General features: G+C 38.3%; 1 protein-coding gene across 2 annotated transcripts in view; it reads left to right on the forward strand.

Moving 5' to 3' along the window:
- GNL3 (G protein nucleolar 3) overlaps positions 1-15,914 on the forward strand; it is a 22,321-nt gene continuing 6,407 nt past the window's right edge. The window contains exons 1-14 of one of the 2 annotated variants that reach the window (XM_081935418.1): positions 1-137; positions 1,699-1,757; positions 2,623-2,760; positions 3,109-3,204; positions 5,318-5,401; positions 6,450-6,585; positions 8,472-8,575; positions 9,520-9,661; positions 10,293-10,380; positions 10,871-11,039; positions 11,541-11,683; positions 13,695-13,831; positions 15,198-15,382; positions 15,778-15,859. In XM_081935418.1, coding sequence (XP_081791544.1) covers positions 125-137; positions 1,699-1,757; positions 2,623-2,760; positions 3,109-3,204; positions 5,318-5,401; positions 6,450-6,585; positions 8,472-8,575; positions 9,520-9,661; positions 10,293-10,380; positions 10,871-11,039; positions 11,541-11,683; positions 13,695-13,831; positions 15,198-15,382; positions 15,778-15,859 — 1,576 coding nt within the window. In that variant the 5' untranslated portion in view covers positions 1-124. The remainder of the gene's footprint in view (positions 138-1,698; positions 1,758-2,622; positions 2,761-3,108; positions 3,205-5,317; positions 5,402-6,449; positions 6,586-8,471; positions 8,576-9,519; positions 9,662-10,292; positions 10,381-10,870; positions 11,040-11,540; positions 11,684-13,694; positions 13,832-15,197; positions 15,383-15,777; positions 15,860-15,914) is intronic. The other variant, XM_081935417.1, reaches the window with a different exon arrangement.

Raw genomic sequence — 15,914 nt, forward strand, 5'->3', positions numbered from 1 at the left:
CCGCCGAGCGAGGCCGACGGAGCGACAGCCAGGCCGCGGCGCTTTACGGCAGCCTTTCGGCGAGGTTCTTCTTTCTTCCACGTGGATCGGCCAGGAGGAGAGAGGAGAGTCGCCTCCGGCCGCCATGAAGAGACCGAGTGAGTAGCGCAGCGGCTATTGGGGGCACAAACGGGTGGGCCGGTAACAGAAGTCGGCCGGTTGGTTAATAATTCGCGACTGGGGGAAGGAGCTCCGTCTCTCCTGGGCCTTTGCTTCGCGAGCCTCTCCGGCCAAAAGCGATCCGGATCGGGAGGGCCGCTTGCCGTCCACAAGTCATGAAGTGTAGAGTCGTCTTCTGGAGAGGCTCCTGCGATCTAAGGCCCACCTGATCCAACCTGATGTTCTCCTCCATACGTGTTGGACGGCTCTTCCGTAGCCAGCAGAGCACACGAGGGAGGGAGATTGGAGGAGAGTCTGTGGGTAACATGGAGGTTTTCACTCATCCAGCTCATGGTTGTCCCAAAGGTGCTGCTGTTCAAAAGGCAACTGGACTTTCTTGGGTTGGGGGGGTTTCCTCCCCCTTGAAAACGTTTCGCTTCTTCAAGTTTCAGAATTGGATGAGAAGCGAAATGTTTTCAAGGAGGGGGGGGGAACCCCAAGAAAGTCCAGTTGGCTTTTGAACAGCAGCATCTTTGGGACAAATCAATAAAATTTATAATATAACCTTTATAATATGTATGTATGTATTATAGTATAACCTTTGGGACAAATAAATAAAATAAATAAATTTGGGGGGTGCATAAGTGCAGCAGCATGCCTACCGTCCCTGTCCTACTGTCTCCATTTATTAGTACCCTTTTACTGTGTTCATATTTATACTTATACCTGTTATCTTTTACATGTTTGACAAACTATATAAAATAAATAAACAAATAAATAAAAAACAAGCCATGAGCCTGGATGAGTGAAAACCTCCATAGACAGCAAGCTATGTTACCAACATTCTTGTGGGAAGAAACTTCTTTAGCTTCAGAATTGGATGAGAAAAGTTTTCAAGGGAAAAAAACAAAAAAGTCCAGTTGCCTTTTGAACAGGACCTTTGAGATAACATGGCTTGCCTGCACCCCCCCCAAAGCTGATGCAAAATTAAGTAGCAAGAAACAAAGGAAAATTCTAAGCAGAGTCTAGAAATGCGGCCCTAATTGTACTTCTTATCTTGATTTTGCTGTTCTGTATGGCTTCTGATATAACTAGAAATGAGTTAATTAAATTTCTACTTGTACTAGTGAGTTCTGGTTGTTTTTTTAAAAAGTTCAATGAATGGGAAAGCTTGCAATCTTAAAACCTATATAACGAAGGAGGGAAATCATTGGGAAAAGCCAAGGATATTATATACTATATCAGCCAACTATTTGTCTGTTTTACTTTAATGACCACAGACAATAAGCAATTGGGACTAATCCAAAGTACTCAATGAGACTTAAATTTTAAGTATTAAGGAGCAAGAAAAGATTACATTCCTAATCATATTGTGTGTTCCTGTAAAGGCAGGATAAAATTGTAATATTACCTAAGTAATCTGGGTCTATTCAGACATTTTATTTCCTATTTATTAAATTATGCTTCTAGATTCATAGCTGTGGAAAAGTAGTGTGGCACACATTTCATTTGTCCGATATATGGTGATAGAATTTAACTTTTTGCATTTTTGCCTTTCAGAGTTAAAGAAAGCTAGTAAGCGCATGACCTGCCACAAACGGTATAAAATACAGAAAAAGGTAAATATGTATTTTGAATTAATTCCTACTTAAAACAAGTATGGATTTTGCTGTTCCCATTGTGTATCCCAGTTGCTTTTATGAGAAGTATGTAAAGAACATAAAGTTCCTGTTATAATTAACTATTCAGTGCTATAGTTCTTGCTTTAGAAATGTTTCGTTCAACATTTCATTTCCATTCTTCTCCTTGAATTCTTCCTGTCTTCAGTTTAATGACTCTCTTTGTCATCATCAGTATCAGTTACCTTCACAAAGAAATAGAAAAGTGACATGCTTTCCTTACAACCTATTTTTGTTATAACGTTAAATAACATTGCAGAATTTTATTTTAAAAAGTTCCGTTATTTTTTGTTCATAACCTTCACTGTAGTCAACAAATGTTGAGTATATATCTGTTTCTCTCAAAAATTTAAAATATCCTGCAATGCCCCTGTGAATTTGCTGGGATACCTTGGTGCATGGTTTGGAATGTACAGTGATAAACTAACGTTTTTAGAATTCATGATTAGGAATAAGCTGTTATAGTGTGTGTCATACTTTTGATAAAGAATAGAAAGAAGGACTGTACAAGTAAAAAGGTTTCAAAGCTCCAAAAATCAGAATAAAAGTTAGTATTTTGTTTAGCATCCATAGCTGACTAAAATAGCAAAGATAAGATATACTTGGATCCAAATTTGTGTTCCTGTCTTCTATTTTCTTTGAAAGATGTGCTGCTTCATTTGTGTTCCGATAATTAATTGCCACCATATTTATTAAAATATGTCCCTTACAAGCTAAGAATATGTAGTGTGTTGAAGTCTCTGTATGAAAAGGAAAGCAAGATTTTAAAAATCCATAGTAGTAAACTGGCCACTGTTTTTTATAGGTGCGAGAACACAATAAAAAACTTCGAAAGGAAGGCAAGAAACATAAACACAGGAAGCCAAAGAAAGATCCTGGCGTTCCCAATGCTGCCCCATTTAAAGAAGAGATTCTTCGGGAAGCTGAACATAGGAAGCAACAGGTAAAACGACTTAAACTTTGGTGTGTAGCCATATAAAATTGGACGATCAACCATTTTTTATTAAAAGCAGAACTGATACTTTGCGCACCTATCAAGAGTTTTAAAACCATTATTCCGGGTAATTGCTGGGATTACAGAAAAAATTAATACGTAGTTTTGTATATCATCTATATCTGCTAAACTTATTAAAACATTTCTATGCCACATGTCATGCAGTGCATAATGTATTACAGTGAAATTCTGTAACCAGATAAACATTAGAAGAATGGTCATAATTAGTTTTAAAACAAGGTCAGGAGGGTTCTAATTGTCATAGTGTATAAACATATTTATATTTTGTGCTAATAGCGTGAAGAATTGAAACAGAAGCAAAAACTTGCTCGTCAGAAGGAACAAGAAAAGAAACGCAAACAACAAGCAAATAACAAGGATGACGGTGCTGAGGTATGAATTTTTAGGAAAGCACTACATTCAGATTGTGCTGGTCAGTGGAAGTAATATTTAATAAACTTGAAAAAAATCACATTTATTTCTTTCAGAATAATTGTCCCCTGAGCCTCTGTATCTGTACCTATATCTAGTCATGGGCTGGGCAATCCAGCCTATGGCTGCTCTTGAATGAAGTACACAACCAAGACCCACCTCTCTTTCCTATATTGTTTAGCATCTATTTGAAAATGCTATGAGAGATCATTATTCAGTTTGGAGTATGGTATTATCAGTGAACTGATTCTATTCAAGTCTTGAACCAGTATCTACAGGCTATAGCAGCGATGGCGAACCTTTTTTGGCTCGTGTGCCACAAATGGGGGGAGCGCAGGGGGGTCGTGTGCGGGCGTGCCGCACCCATAATGCAATGCATGACCCCCAATGCGCATGCACGCACAACAGTCGCGACCCCCCATTTTTACATGCTTTTTTCGCCCTCCCCAGGCTCCAGAGGCTTTATAGGAGCCTGGAGAGGGCAAAAAGAGCCTCCCACGCCCCGCCCCCCCCGGAGGCCCTCTGGAGGCTTCAGGGACCGTCCGGAGACTTCCCTAAAGCCTTCGGAATGCTTAAAACGACCCTCCGAGCAAACCGGAAGCGACTTCCGGTTTGCTTGGAGGATCGTTTTGAGCGCTCCGAAGGCTTCAGGGACCGTCTGGATGCTTCCCTGACGCATTTGGAGCGCTTAAAATGACCCTCCGAGCAAACCGGAAGTCACTTCCGGATTGCTCGGTGGATCGTTGTAAGTGTTCCGAAGGCTTCAGGGACCGTCCGGAGGCTTCCCTGACGCATTTGGAGCGCTTAAAACGACCCTCCGAGCAAACCAGAAGTCACTTCCGGTTTGCTCGGAGAGTCGTTTTAAGCGTTCCGAAGGCTTCAGGAAAGCCTCCGGACGGTCCCTGAAGCCTTCGGAGCGCTCAAAACGACCCTCCGAGCAAACCGGAAGTCACTTCCAGTTTGCTCAGAGGGTCGTTTTAAGCGTTCCGAAGGCTTTAGGAAAGCCTCGGGGGGGGGGGAGGCTCTTTTCGCCCTCCCCAGGCTCCTATAAAGCCTCTGGAGCCTGGGGAGGGCGAAAAATGGCTTAAAAAAGGGTGAAATCACCTGACAAATGGCTCCATGTGCCATCTGTGGCACGCGTGCCATAGGTTCGCCATCACTGGGCTATAGGAACAGGGTGAGGAAAACCAAGCTCAGATTAAATCTACTTAGTTGTGTAAGCATCTTGACTGTTTGGAAATATTGTGTCTCATGGTTGTTCTAATTAGGTGCTATTCCTCCTGAAGGAGCACATCTGACATTTGAGAATTCCCTAGATTTTTTGGTCGGGGGCTTTTGTTCAGCTTCAGATGATGCACAGGTTACCACTTGTTCTGGACCAGGAAGCCTTAGTGACACTAACTCATGCCTTGATCACCACATTATAGGATTCTCACAATACACTCTATGTGGTGCTGCCTTTACAGACAATATGCTATAACTAGTGCAGAATATAGTAACTAGGCAGCTTATACTGAAGACCCCTAATTGCAGAAGACCCCTCTTTTGCACTTGCTGCTCTGATTGCCAATAAATTTTGGAACCTAATGCAAAACACTGATTATTGCAAATAAAACTTTAGTCAATGTTTACTGGGTTATGTCAGGGATTTGCTTACTATGATGTTCTTTGAATATCTAGGTGGGATCAATTTAAGGTTCTACCCCTATGGAAAGTAACGGGGAAAGGAATAGGCCAAAAGGCAGGTCAACTCTAATTGCCTCCTATGTAGTCAAACACACTGCTGTTTCAGAAAGCCATTCTATTTCACAGCAGACTTTTCGCCCCTAATGAGGAATTGTGGGCAACCACTTAGTTTTAGATTTTAGGCTGTTTCTTCAATGAGCTTAAAAGTATTTTAGTTGGACTGGTTATATATTCTGTTTAGCACACTGCCAAGTGTCTGGATTAGGAGGATATATAAATGCTGTAAATTAAAGAACAAACTTTTATCATCGCTCCCTGCTATTATAAGTGATAATTGGTTTCCTAATTTCTAAATTTTCTTCTGTTTTTTTTTTTCATTTATTTATAGAAATCAACTACAAAGCAAAAAACGAAATCCAACCAGCAGGTCCCAAAAAATTCAAAGAAATCATTTTGTGAAGAGTTTAAAAAGGTGAGAAAATTTTTCAGATAAAAGAAATGCTATATATTTCTTTTTTTTTTTAAAGAGCTATTCGTTTGACAACTCACAGTAGCTTAAAAATTGCTTTGTTCTTCACGTAAGTCAGTTCTGCTCTTTGAGAAAAGACATTAATGAAGATCTTCAGTATCCTAAGTCTTAACGTTAGGTCTATGGAAATGTTTCTTTTCTTATAATAACTAGAAGTTTTAGTTGCTTTATAAAGTTGTGAAATCATAAATTATATTTCTTACCTGACAATAGTAATTTGAAATAACAATAGCGCTTAGACTTATCTACCGCTTCACAGTGCTTTACATCCCTCTAAGCGGTTTACAGAACCAGCATATTGCCCCCAACAATCTGGGTCCTCATTTTACCCACCTCAGAAGGATGGAAGGCTGAGTCAATCTTGAGCCTGGTGGGATTCGAACTGCCAAATTGCAAGCATTTTTGGATACTGGATGCAATAACTATAGTATGATCTCTTGCCGGTGATCAGCAAAATATCATCCACTCTGCTTTTTGTGTCCTTCCTCCTATCCTAGAGCAGGCAGAAGGTTCAGGGAAGGAGAGCACAAGGAGAATTCCCCAATCTGAGCAGAATACCATTTCCCTAACATACTGCTTTTCAGTATATTCAAAGACAAAAGAATTACAATGATAAAAGTATTCTAGATATATTCCAAGCTATTTTCTTTCTGTTTTATTAAGTTTTGAACATGTACATATTTTATTTTTATTTATATCCTACTTTTTAAATAAAGCTATTTGCAATTACCTTTAGCTGCATATTTAATGTTCCCAACCATTTTTTTTAGCATGGTTTCTACTAAGAACACAGAGTTTGATATGGTTCTGAAAACTTAAATCCTCAGAGAATGTTGCATTAAATTTTTTGGATAAGCCTTTTTTAAGACCATTTGAATTACCCTTAAATTAGCTTGATACCAAAATAGTACCAGGAATGTCATGACTCAGAAGCTTTCAAATGTAAATTAGTCTTATGGTCTCAAATGCCATATTCTTTATTACTCTTTAGGTTATTGAGGCTTCAGATGTCATACTTGAAATCTTGGATGCTAGAGATCCTTTAGGCTGCCGATGTCCACAGGTTGAACAACTTATTGCTCAGTCTGAGGGAAGAAAAAAAATACTTTTGGTTTTAAATAAAATTGGTAAGTAAAATGAGTGATTTCTTTTTTACATACACTTTTCAGCTCTAATCATAGGCCAGTTAAGTCCAATGATTTGAAGATTGTAAAATTTAGAAATGGAGATTAGAAGACTTGCCCATTTTTCTTAAATGCTAGTAGAGGCTGGCTTGTATTTAAGGTTTAGCGTTTGACTGCGCTGTTGATTATATTATCCTTTAAAATAATCCTTGAGTAGGAAGTGAGCTATGAGGAGGCTATGAAACAAGCTGACCTGCATCTGGAGACTGTCAGATCCAACTCTGAGCTCACTCTTCCTGCTAAGGAGGCATAACCGATTCTAGTCATTCTCATCCGGTATGTTTAGAAACACCAGTGGTGAATTACGACCAGTATGCCCCGGCACGGGTGTACCGGTGCCTGCCGGGAGCACCAGGTACCGTTCCGGTATGGTGCTCCAGAGGGCCCGCCCGCGCTCCTTACAGGTATTTGAAGTTTTTGGGGTTTCCGCGCACAGAGCGTACGGCGCTTGCGTAACACTCCGCCGAGCAGGTGGGGCATTACGGGCGGTACGTACGCAAGCACATGTGCTGTGTGCGTTCATGTGGTCACCTGGCCCCGTTGCACCGTACCAGTTGCAATGGGATCCAGAACCCACCACTGAAACACCTAGGTTGAAGCCATGCAGTGTTTAGATCTTGTGAAAATCTCCACAAGCCTTTTGCCTTCTAAGCTGCTGGCAGGCACACAGGGCATTACTCCCATTTAATGTGGCCCTGTGTTGAAAGAAACTGAAATAAAGCTGACTATGGAAAGGCTTTTATTGAAGTATTGATTAAACTATGCTTCATTCTGTTCTGAATTTAAACCTCAAAATTGTATTGATCTGCCTGGATGTATATCTCGAGCTCAGAATACATCTGGTTCACTGAAGAGTTTAGAATTGCCTCGAATTACCTATGTATAGCTGTGAATATCCTCTAGAGCATCACACCTTTCCTTAACTACTAAATTTGCAATGTTGCACATAACAAAGAATATCTTCTATGTCAATCAAGCAGTCATGTGAAATAGCAACTATTTGGGTTGCTGGGTGATATTTTTGTCTATTTTCATATCTTTCATATTTATTGATTGTCCAATAAAATTAATTATTTAATAGGCTTTACTGGTTTCTGTACTTTTCAAGATCTATGGCTATAGTTAACCATTTTTAATAGGTTCATGCTGGCAGCTTCATGAAGTAAATAATGTGTCTCATAATACTTTTGAGAAACATGGCTAAATTTGAATCCAATGAAATAGAATCTTATCATTGCACCAGTCAATTTAATTTGAACAGTAGGGATTATGGGTAATGGCACTTTCAATGTGAAAGGAACAGAAATAATGGAATCCACAAGTCTTAGACATTCATTTCTATTTTAAAATTGCATCAGAATAGGACATGGAATATTTACTGCAATTAATTACTTGCAGTAATAATTTCTTACTGCAAGTAGGCAGAAGTGCTCTTTATATGATATACATCTAATAATCCTCCAAGACTTTAGAGAAATAAAGTCACTGCAAATAGTTTTGAGTATTTAGTGAGTAGCTCACAAATGTTGATGCCATAACAATCATAACACAGTGGCTTTCTAGATGTAAACCTGGAAGGGCATGAGGAATTTGGTAGTATCTTTTCTGCCTAACATATTTTATTAAAAAGTAAGGGGTTTTGTGAGCTGCAACTTACTTTATCCGATATCTTTTAATAAAAAATTGTTCATTGGGAAATGGTCTGCCAAGTTCCTTCTGATTTTTTTCTCCATACACTAACACAGTTCTCTTACTCAATGTTTGAAAAGCATGGATTGTCACTCAAAAGCATATTTTTACAGCAAGCTTCTGCATATTTTTTCTCCTAGATCTGATACCAAAAGAAAACTTAGAGAATTGGTTAAATTATTTAAATAAAGATCTTCCAACTATTGCTTTTAAATCTGCAATGCAGATAAAAGACAGAACTGTGGTAAGGACATATTTTCCTTTCTTCTGTAATACTAGCCAATCTGTTTTTATAATATTATATACAAACTATTAATAAGACCAAAGATAATACAAAATCTTTTCCTCCTGTTTAATAAATGATTAAATTAGTACTCCTGAAGATACAGTGATCATACATTCTGTAAAGTGTGCATAGATTGTATTGCCATTATCATATATTCCTCCAAAAATTCTTAAACAGGCCATTTAAACTACTGAATCCAACCCACTTTTCATACAGGAAACTAAATCAAAGTATTTCCATGCAAAAGAGGAGTCATTGGAAAATTGATTATACTACTGTATGATACTATCATTATTGTTAGATAGAAAAAAAGTTTATTTTCATTTGAAATAAGCAAGGGTGCTAATACTACCAGATAGAAGATAATAGTTGTATTTGCTTCCTCAATTGTGTTGTTTCTTTCTTAATAACTAAAATTCTTTGATTAGAAAACTCTTGGGGAAAAATAAACATAGATGCTTGAACAAAGTTACGGACAAGAGAGATTGGGTATAATATAAAATAGTTCTGGGATCTTTATGACTGTACTTATTTTAAAATTAATTACCTGGGGTTTTGTGCCTTTCCATATTATATATGATAACTGAATAAAGTTAATGTCCAAAATTTCAGCAATATTATATGAAGATTGTTAACTTTTCCTATTTTCTACAATTGAAGGAATTGTGCCAAGTAGTACTACAGATGGAGTGTTCTGCTTTTCATTTAGATAAAAATCCATAAATTAATTTGTCTTTTTTAGAGATTTCATGGATTTATTATAATTGATTCTTTGGCTTAGTAAAATGCTGCTTTTAACTTATCACGCTCTTTGTCATATGGCTGTATCTTGTAGTCTATTCTGGTAGAAATATATTTCTCTGTGAAATGGATATTCTGCTGATCTTATTTTAAATTTACAGCAAGAAAAAAGAAAAACAAAGAAGAATACTGCATACCTAGAATTATCAAGAGCAAACAAATGCTTTGGAAGTCAATGTCTCCTGAAACTTCTTCAAGAATATTGTATAACTAAAGATGAAGTTATACAGGTTGGGGTAATAGGTAAGTTTGCCTTGTCCGTATGGAGTTCTGTGAATTATGTATAGTACACACTTCTATATAGTACGGACTACTATGGAGATTCATGCTTGAAAATACACATAAAATATTGGAATTGGTCACATTATACATTTTTTATGATGAGGATGCCTGCTTATTTATAATACTGGAGTGAGAAATGAGGATATATATTTTTGTCTTAGTCTCATGGTGAAGACTTCAGATCCAACTCTGATCTTGCTCTATAGGCATTTTAAAAAGTGAAAACCCAATTGGCCCAAGTTAGTCTAACCAATATTTTCAAAGAATGCAACATTGTCCAAAATCAGAAGACGGAAAATGTACTGCATTTTATTCTTCCACTCAGACCCTGTTATATTTCAAACCTAAATGTAATAGCCAAATGAGAAGAAGAGGAAATTGAAATAGGAACCCTACCTTTTCTGAATAAATATTTTTTCTGAAATATCTGATTATTTAAAATGAAATTCTTAGAATATAAAGTAATTTGAAGATGCTGCATTTATGTTCATAGGTGGTGTGGAACTAAAAATAGAATCTTACTCTGATCTTCAAACTAATTCATGTTATGTCTTACAAAAGTTTTTTTGTTTTGTTTTATGATGCGCTTTAGGTTTTCCAAACGTGGGGAAAAGCAGCATAATCAATAGTCTGAAAGAGATACGTGCTTGCAACGCGGGACCAGAGAGAGGCCTAACAAAGTTAGTTTGCTTTAATAAAGCAGTGTTATAACAGCACACATGCATACCTATGCATGGGTTGGTCTTTTGGGGTCCCTCAAGCAACCGTCCTTCAGTCCTTCTCCCACAATCTTTCCTATAATCCTTGGGAGTGTGCCCAATGTCTGCCACCACTCACTTTTTACAGAGAAAATTTCTTTCTGCATCTTTGTTAGGAGGAAAAGTGTGGGGAAAACTTCTTTTTATTAACTTATCTGTAGCTTATAGAGAATATGCAGCAGTTATACATTGAATTACTTAGATCAATTCATGATAAAAAAAAGTTTTATTTTAAAAAAATCCTGATTTAAAGTTAGCCTAGATAGCTATTTCCTTCAGTAGCTTCTTTCAAAGTTTTTCTCCAATCCTCCTGTGGATGACTACATTCCATTATTCTGCCATCTGTTTCCTCATAATTCTGGTTTTGTGTGCTCCTGATTCATCCCAATCATTATGTCTCTGGTCTGTTAAGGTCCGTACAAGCAGTACACATTGACAAACGTATCAAGATGTTGGATAGTCCGTGTATACTTGCAGCACCTTCATGCTCCGCTCTAACTCTAGCACTGAGAAGCATCACATATGCTGAAAACCTACTTGATTCAGTAGATGCTGTTCTGAACCACTGTAGGAAACAGCAGGTAAAAATACTGTACAGTTTCACCATTTGATTGCAGCTGTTTTACGAACTTTTGATTAAACCTTATTTTGTATAATTTAGAGCAGTGTAGCTGGATGACACTATTCATTAATTTGGCATATCAGTGAAATGAAATTTTACTGCTGAAAAAACTATTTTGTTATTGTGTTGATTATATCTACAATAGAAGGGGATACTTATATTCTATTTATACAACAGAGAATATAATTGTGCTCAGTGTGCCATCATTTAGGCAAGTGAGAAATGAGGATACTTGCTATGTCATACTGTTAACGGTGATGACATCAGATCCAACTCTGATCTTGCTGTTACCCTTAAATGGTGCTTTTTCCCCAAATTAGAAAAATAGTGACTTATATAAATGAATTGGAGGAGAAGCAGGCAACTGGTTGTGGCCGGTTGGAAATTATGTGGGAATTTCTTCATACAAGAAAAAAATTCTGAGAATATAATACTTTGTGGGGGTTTTCTTTTATTATAGATCATGTTACACTATAATATCCCAGACTACAGGAATTCTCTGGAATTTTTAACTTTGCTCGCTCAAAAGAGAGGAATGTTGAAAAAAGGTGGTTTTCCTGATACAGAAGGTGCGGCTAAATTACTGCTCTGTGACTGGACAGGGTAAATATGGGGTCATTTAATTTACAATAAAACAAGCTCTTTTGCTATAGTACTGAGATTTTTTTAAAAAAATTATATTAAGACCTGTGCTTGGAAGACCAAACAGTAAATTTATCATGCATCTGTTTGAATTGTAAGATTGTTGTTCCTTCTACTACCATACAGCTTGCTATAAGTGTAAAATTTCAGAGGTAGGGAAGAACGTCCTTCGTATATTTACTAGGGATTGAGTTGGGGATTTTCCCATGCAAAATGTATATTATTGAATCTTAAATAAACAAGCTGTCACACTGGCCTCTGCCTCCCAGCAATGTGCCTCCTTGCAGCATACAGCCTGCTTGTTTCAGCTTCAGCACAGCCTGATTAACACAAGCAGCTGATTATCGGTTGGATCGGCGTCCCGACCATCAGCTGTTTCAGGCTGCAGAGATTGCTGTTGCCGCCTCCGCGCACCCTATTTTCAGCCTCTGCATCACATTTTTCGCCTCTGCGTGCCAAAAAGACAATCAGCTGCTTGTGCTAATCAGGCTGTGCTGAAACTGAAACGGGCTGTTTGCTGCAAGGAGGTAAATTGCTGGGAGGCAGAGGCAGATTTTTTTTTCTTGTTTTCCTCCCCAAAAGCTAGATGCGTCTTATACTTTGGAGCGTCTTTTACTCTGAAAAATACGGTGTGTATTTACATTCATTGGAGCGCATTGGATTTATAAAAAAGTAAAAAGTGCACACAGTGGGAAAGTAGACATGGAAAGCCATGCCTAGTGCAGCTCAGTGGAAATACACATGGAAAGAAATACTAGTGCAGCTCAGGGTGGCAAACAAAAGTGTTCGGTGTGAAATTGATTAGGATTTTGTTAATATCAGGCAGCAACTGCCAGCAGAGGATTCGAATCAGCTAATTAAGGTCATTTGTTAACTTCCAGCTAGCACTCTTTAGGAAAGTGCTGTGCTGCAGGAAAAAAAGCAGCTGAGGAAAAGATAGCTTGTTTAATTTATTTTATTTATTTATTTATTTACTGAGCGCTTATAGACCGCCCCCTCTCCCGCAAGGGACTCGGGGCGGTGTACAGTCCATATCAGAAATACATCATAAAATAGCTATAAAATTAAACAATTAAAATTATTACATAGATAAGTAGATAAGAGGAGGATAAAAAGGTTTAAAAGAACTGTACAGCTGAGTAAATAGTTTAAAACCCCTACAAATATCCCATAAAATCGAATTTAAAAAACAATTCCCCTAAAATACCAGTTGAAATATGTTTGCCAGGAGGTAGCAGTTATGATTATGCCAGGCCAGCCAATCGGAACAGGTGTGTCTTCAATTTTTGTCGGAAGGAGCGGAAGTCGGTGGTGGTTCTAATGTCGGGGGGGAGGTCATTCCAGAGGGTTGGGCCCATCACAGAGAAGGCCCTACTCCTTGGCGCCGCCCGTTGGCATTGCCTAGTGGACGGCACCAGGAGAAGTCCCTCCCTGTGAGAGCGAATTGGCCGCAGGGATGTATGTGGAGAGATGCGATCCCGCAGATAACTAGGTCCTGTGCCATGGAGCGCTTTAAAGATGGTGATCAAAACCTTGAAACGCACCCGAAAAACCACAGGCAGCCAGTGCAGCTTGCGCAGGAGAGGTGTTACTTGGGAGTACCTAGTACTCCCCATGACAGCCCGCGCGGCTGCGTTCTGGACTAGCCGCAGTCTTCGGGCGCGTCCCAAGGGAAGCCCCATGTAGAGAGCATTGCAGTAACCTCTTTGCCCTGCACTGGACAAGATGATGTCCTAATGGCTATAATGCTGAACCATGTGACTGTAATGGTCACAAGTACATATGTTGGCCGCTTAGTATTTCATCACCGTCATAATTGCAAAGGGTCACTGTCTGAGTCAGTAAACAAGGGCTACCTTATATGTATGTATATGCAGAAAGAAATTTAAGAGTTTGTTCAGCTATTTCATCTAAGGGATTTCTATATTTCTGTTCAAGGGTGAAAATCTCTCCTAAATGTCCTTTTTTTCAGTGCCAAAGTTAGTTACTATTCTCGCCCTCCTGAACCATGGGCTCTGTCCCCACATCTTTCCAAGGAAGGAGTAGCAACAATACAGGAGGATTTTAATTTTGAGGAACTGGAAGAAGATAACAAAAATACTGTAAATGGTGAGATTTGTCTAACCTAACCCTCTTATATATATATATAAGAGCAAAATCCATAATGACCTAGTATAAATTACTGAATGGTTTACATATTACAGAACAGACTTTTCCCAGAGGCTATGTTTGACTTCCATGAAAAAAATATTAGTTATTTTGGATATGTTTCACATTTCAGGAAAAACAAAGTTTAATCCCTACAAAGATACCAGCATATCCCTCAATTTAATCCCCAAATTACAATTAGTTTATATAGGAATGTTAACTCTTCATCTACTGCTTTCTCCTGCATAAAATTATTTATATATACTAGAAATAATTAAACTTATTTAAGTTTAATTCAGTGCTCTTTTGCTTAAAATAGCTTATCCCAGGGCTCAGCAAGCTTAAATACTCAAAGAGCCATTTGGACCTGCTTGCCACAGAAAAGAAAACACCGGGAGCCACAAAGGTCCTAACCGGAAGCCCCCTGTTCAGTTCTTACCAGAAGTCCAGTTCCCCCACCATAGTCTCCTAGCACGGCATACTTTTTCCTCTACCTGTCATAACCGAAAGCCCTATCTATTGTGGAGACAACTGGAAAACCCTCCCCCTTACCATAGTCTTCCCCCGGTGCACTGTGCTTCTCTTCCTCCCACTCTCCCCACCAGAAGCTCCTCTCAAAATTGTAGCGCCGACCGGTGACGGAGCCGCAGCAGAGGGAGGAAAGAGCCACATGCGGTTCCAGAGCCGTAGTTTGCTGACCCCTGGCTTATCCTGATGGTTGAGCTTTATTTAAAAATGCAAATTGATAGAGCTAATTGTCTCATGAACATTACAGTTCATCAGGAGTTATAAATAATTTTTATTTGTGGTACTTGGAGGGGGGGAATGTATAACTTTTCTTTGTGGAAGGGTGTTTCTAATTGTCTTTTCTGGTTTCTCTTCATATTAACTAGAAGTCCATACTTGGCTTTATGTTTGATTTAAGGTCTGTTTATAATATTACTACAAATAAAATCTGACATTTTAAGAAATTCCGGAATTGTAATGGAGTTGGGTGGCTTTAGAGATGTGATAAATAAATATTAGGAGTATTCATAACAAGAAAGACATAGTCATAAGTAACTTTGGAGAAGTTTATAACTTTGAACAGTTGCTAAGCGATAGGCCATAAACCAAGGATTACATGCTAATGTTCCTCCACTTATTTATTTTCCCCATTAGTAAAAAAATAGCAAATAGTCTTGCTAATTAGCAGTCTTGCTAACAAACTCATAATCTTAAAAGTGTTGCAACAGAATTCACTTCTATGGCGGTTTATCTTTTGGCAAAATGCCCTAGAAAGTTCTGCTTGTTCAGTCAGTCTCTTAAGGGAGTATTTCTTTTTTAGCTAACAAGTACCCTAACCAGGCAAGCACTATTGTCTTTCAATCGCCTGGCTTCACGGATGGCATCATGGAAGATAATGAACAGCCAGAGAAAGCCCTAGAATCAGAGAATGCAGAAGAAAATGATGAAGAATTAACTGAAGAAGAAATGGAAGAAGATGAAAGCGATCTTGATGATGTGGAAGAGGTAACAGTTGAATTTTAAGATGTTTTAAGGATGCTTTCCAGTGAGATCTTCCCTTGGCCGAATTGTTTCTCCTGTGAATGAACCAGGAGGAATACATTTTGTACTGTGTGCAAGGAAGGAGAAAGAAGGCATGCTAAACAGGCAAGCCTGTTCAAGTGATATGGGACTTCATTTGTAATATTAAGCAATTTCAAAATACAATTTGTGGGTACATCCCTCAGATTTTGAAGGATGGATGTTTAAGGTATTTGAAACCCTGTTAACACAGAATAGATTTTAATTCCTATCTTTAAAATTGAGAACTACTAACCTAGAGTGTATAGGAAGGTATAAGCACTGCATCTGGTTTTCCTATATCAGTAATGTTGATATAGCAATTATTAATCTTGTTTTAGGAAAGTGACCGATTAAAGAGTAGTCAAACGCCCTCTGAAGAATTGAAGGCAAAGAATGAAAATTTGGACATGTTACCTACAGGTATTTATTAAACCTACAAATTTCACAGGAGTAAATATTTAAATAGAAACCCTCC

The sequence above is a fragment of the Natrix helvetica genome, assembly GCF_964273705.1.
Source record: "Natrix helvetica genome assembly, chromosome: 1".
Lineage (NCBI taxonomy): Eukaryota > Metazoa > Chordata > Lepidosauria > Squamata > Natricidae > Natrix > Natrix helvetica.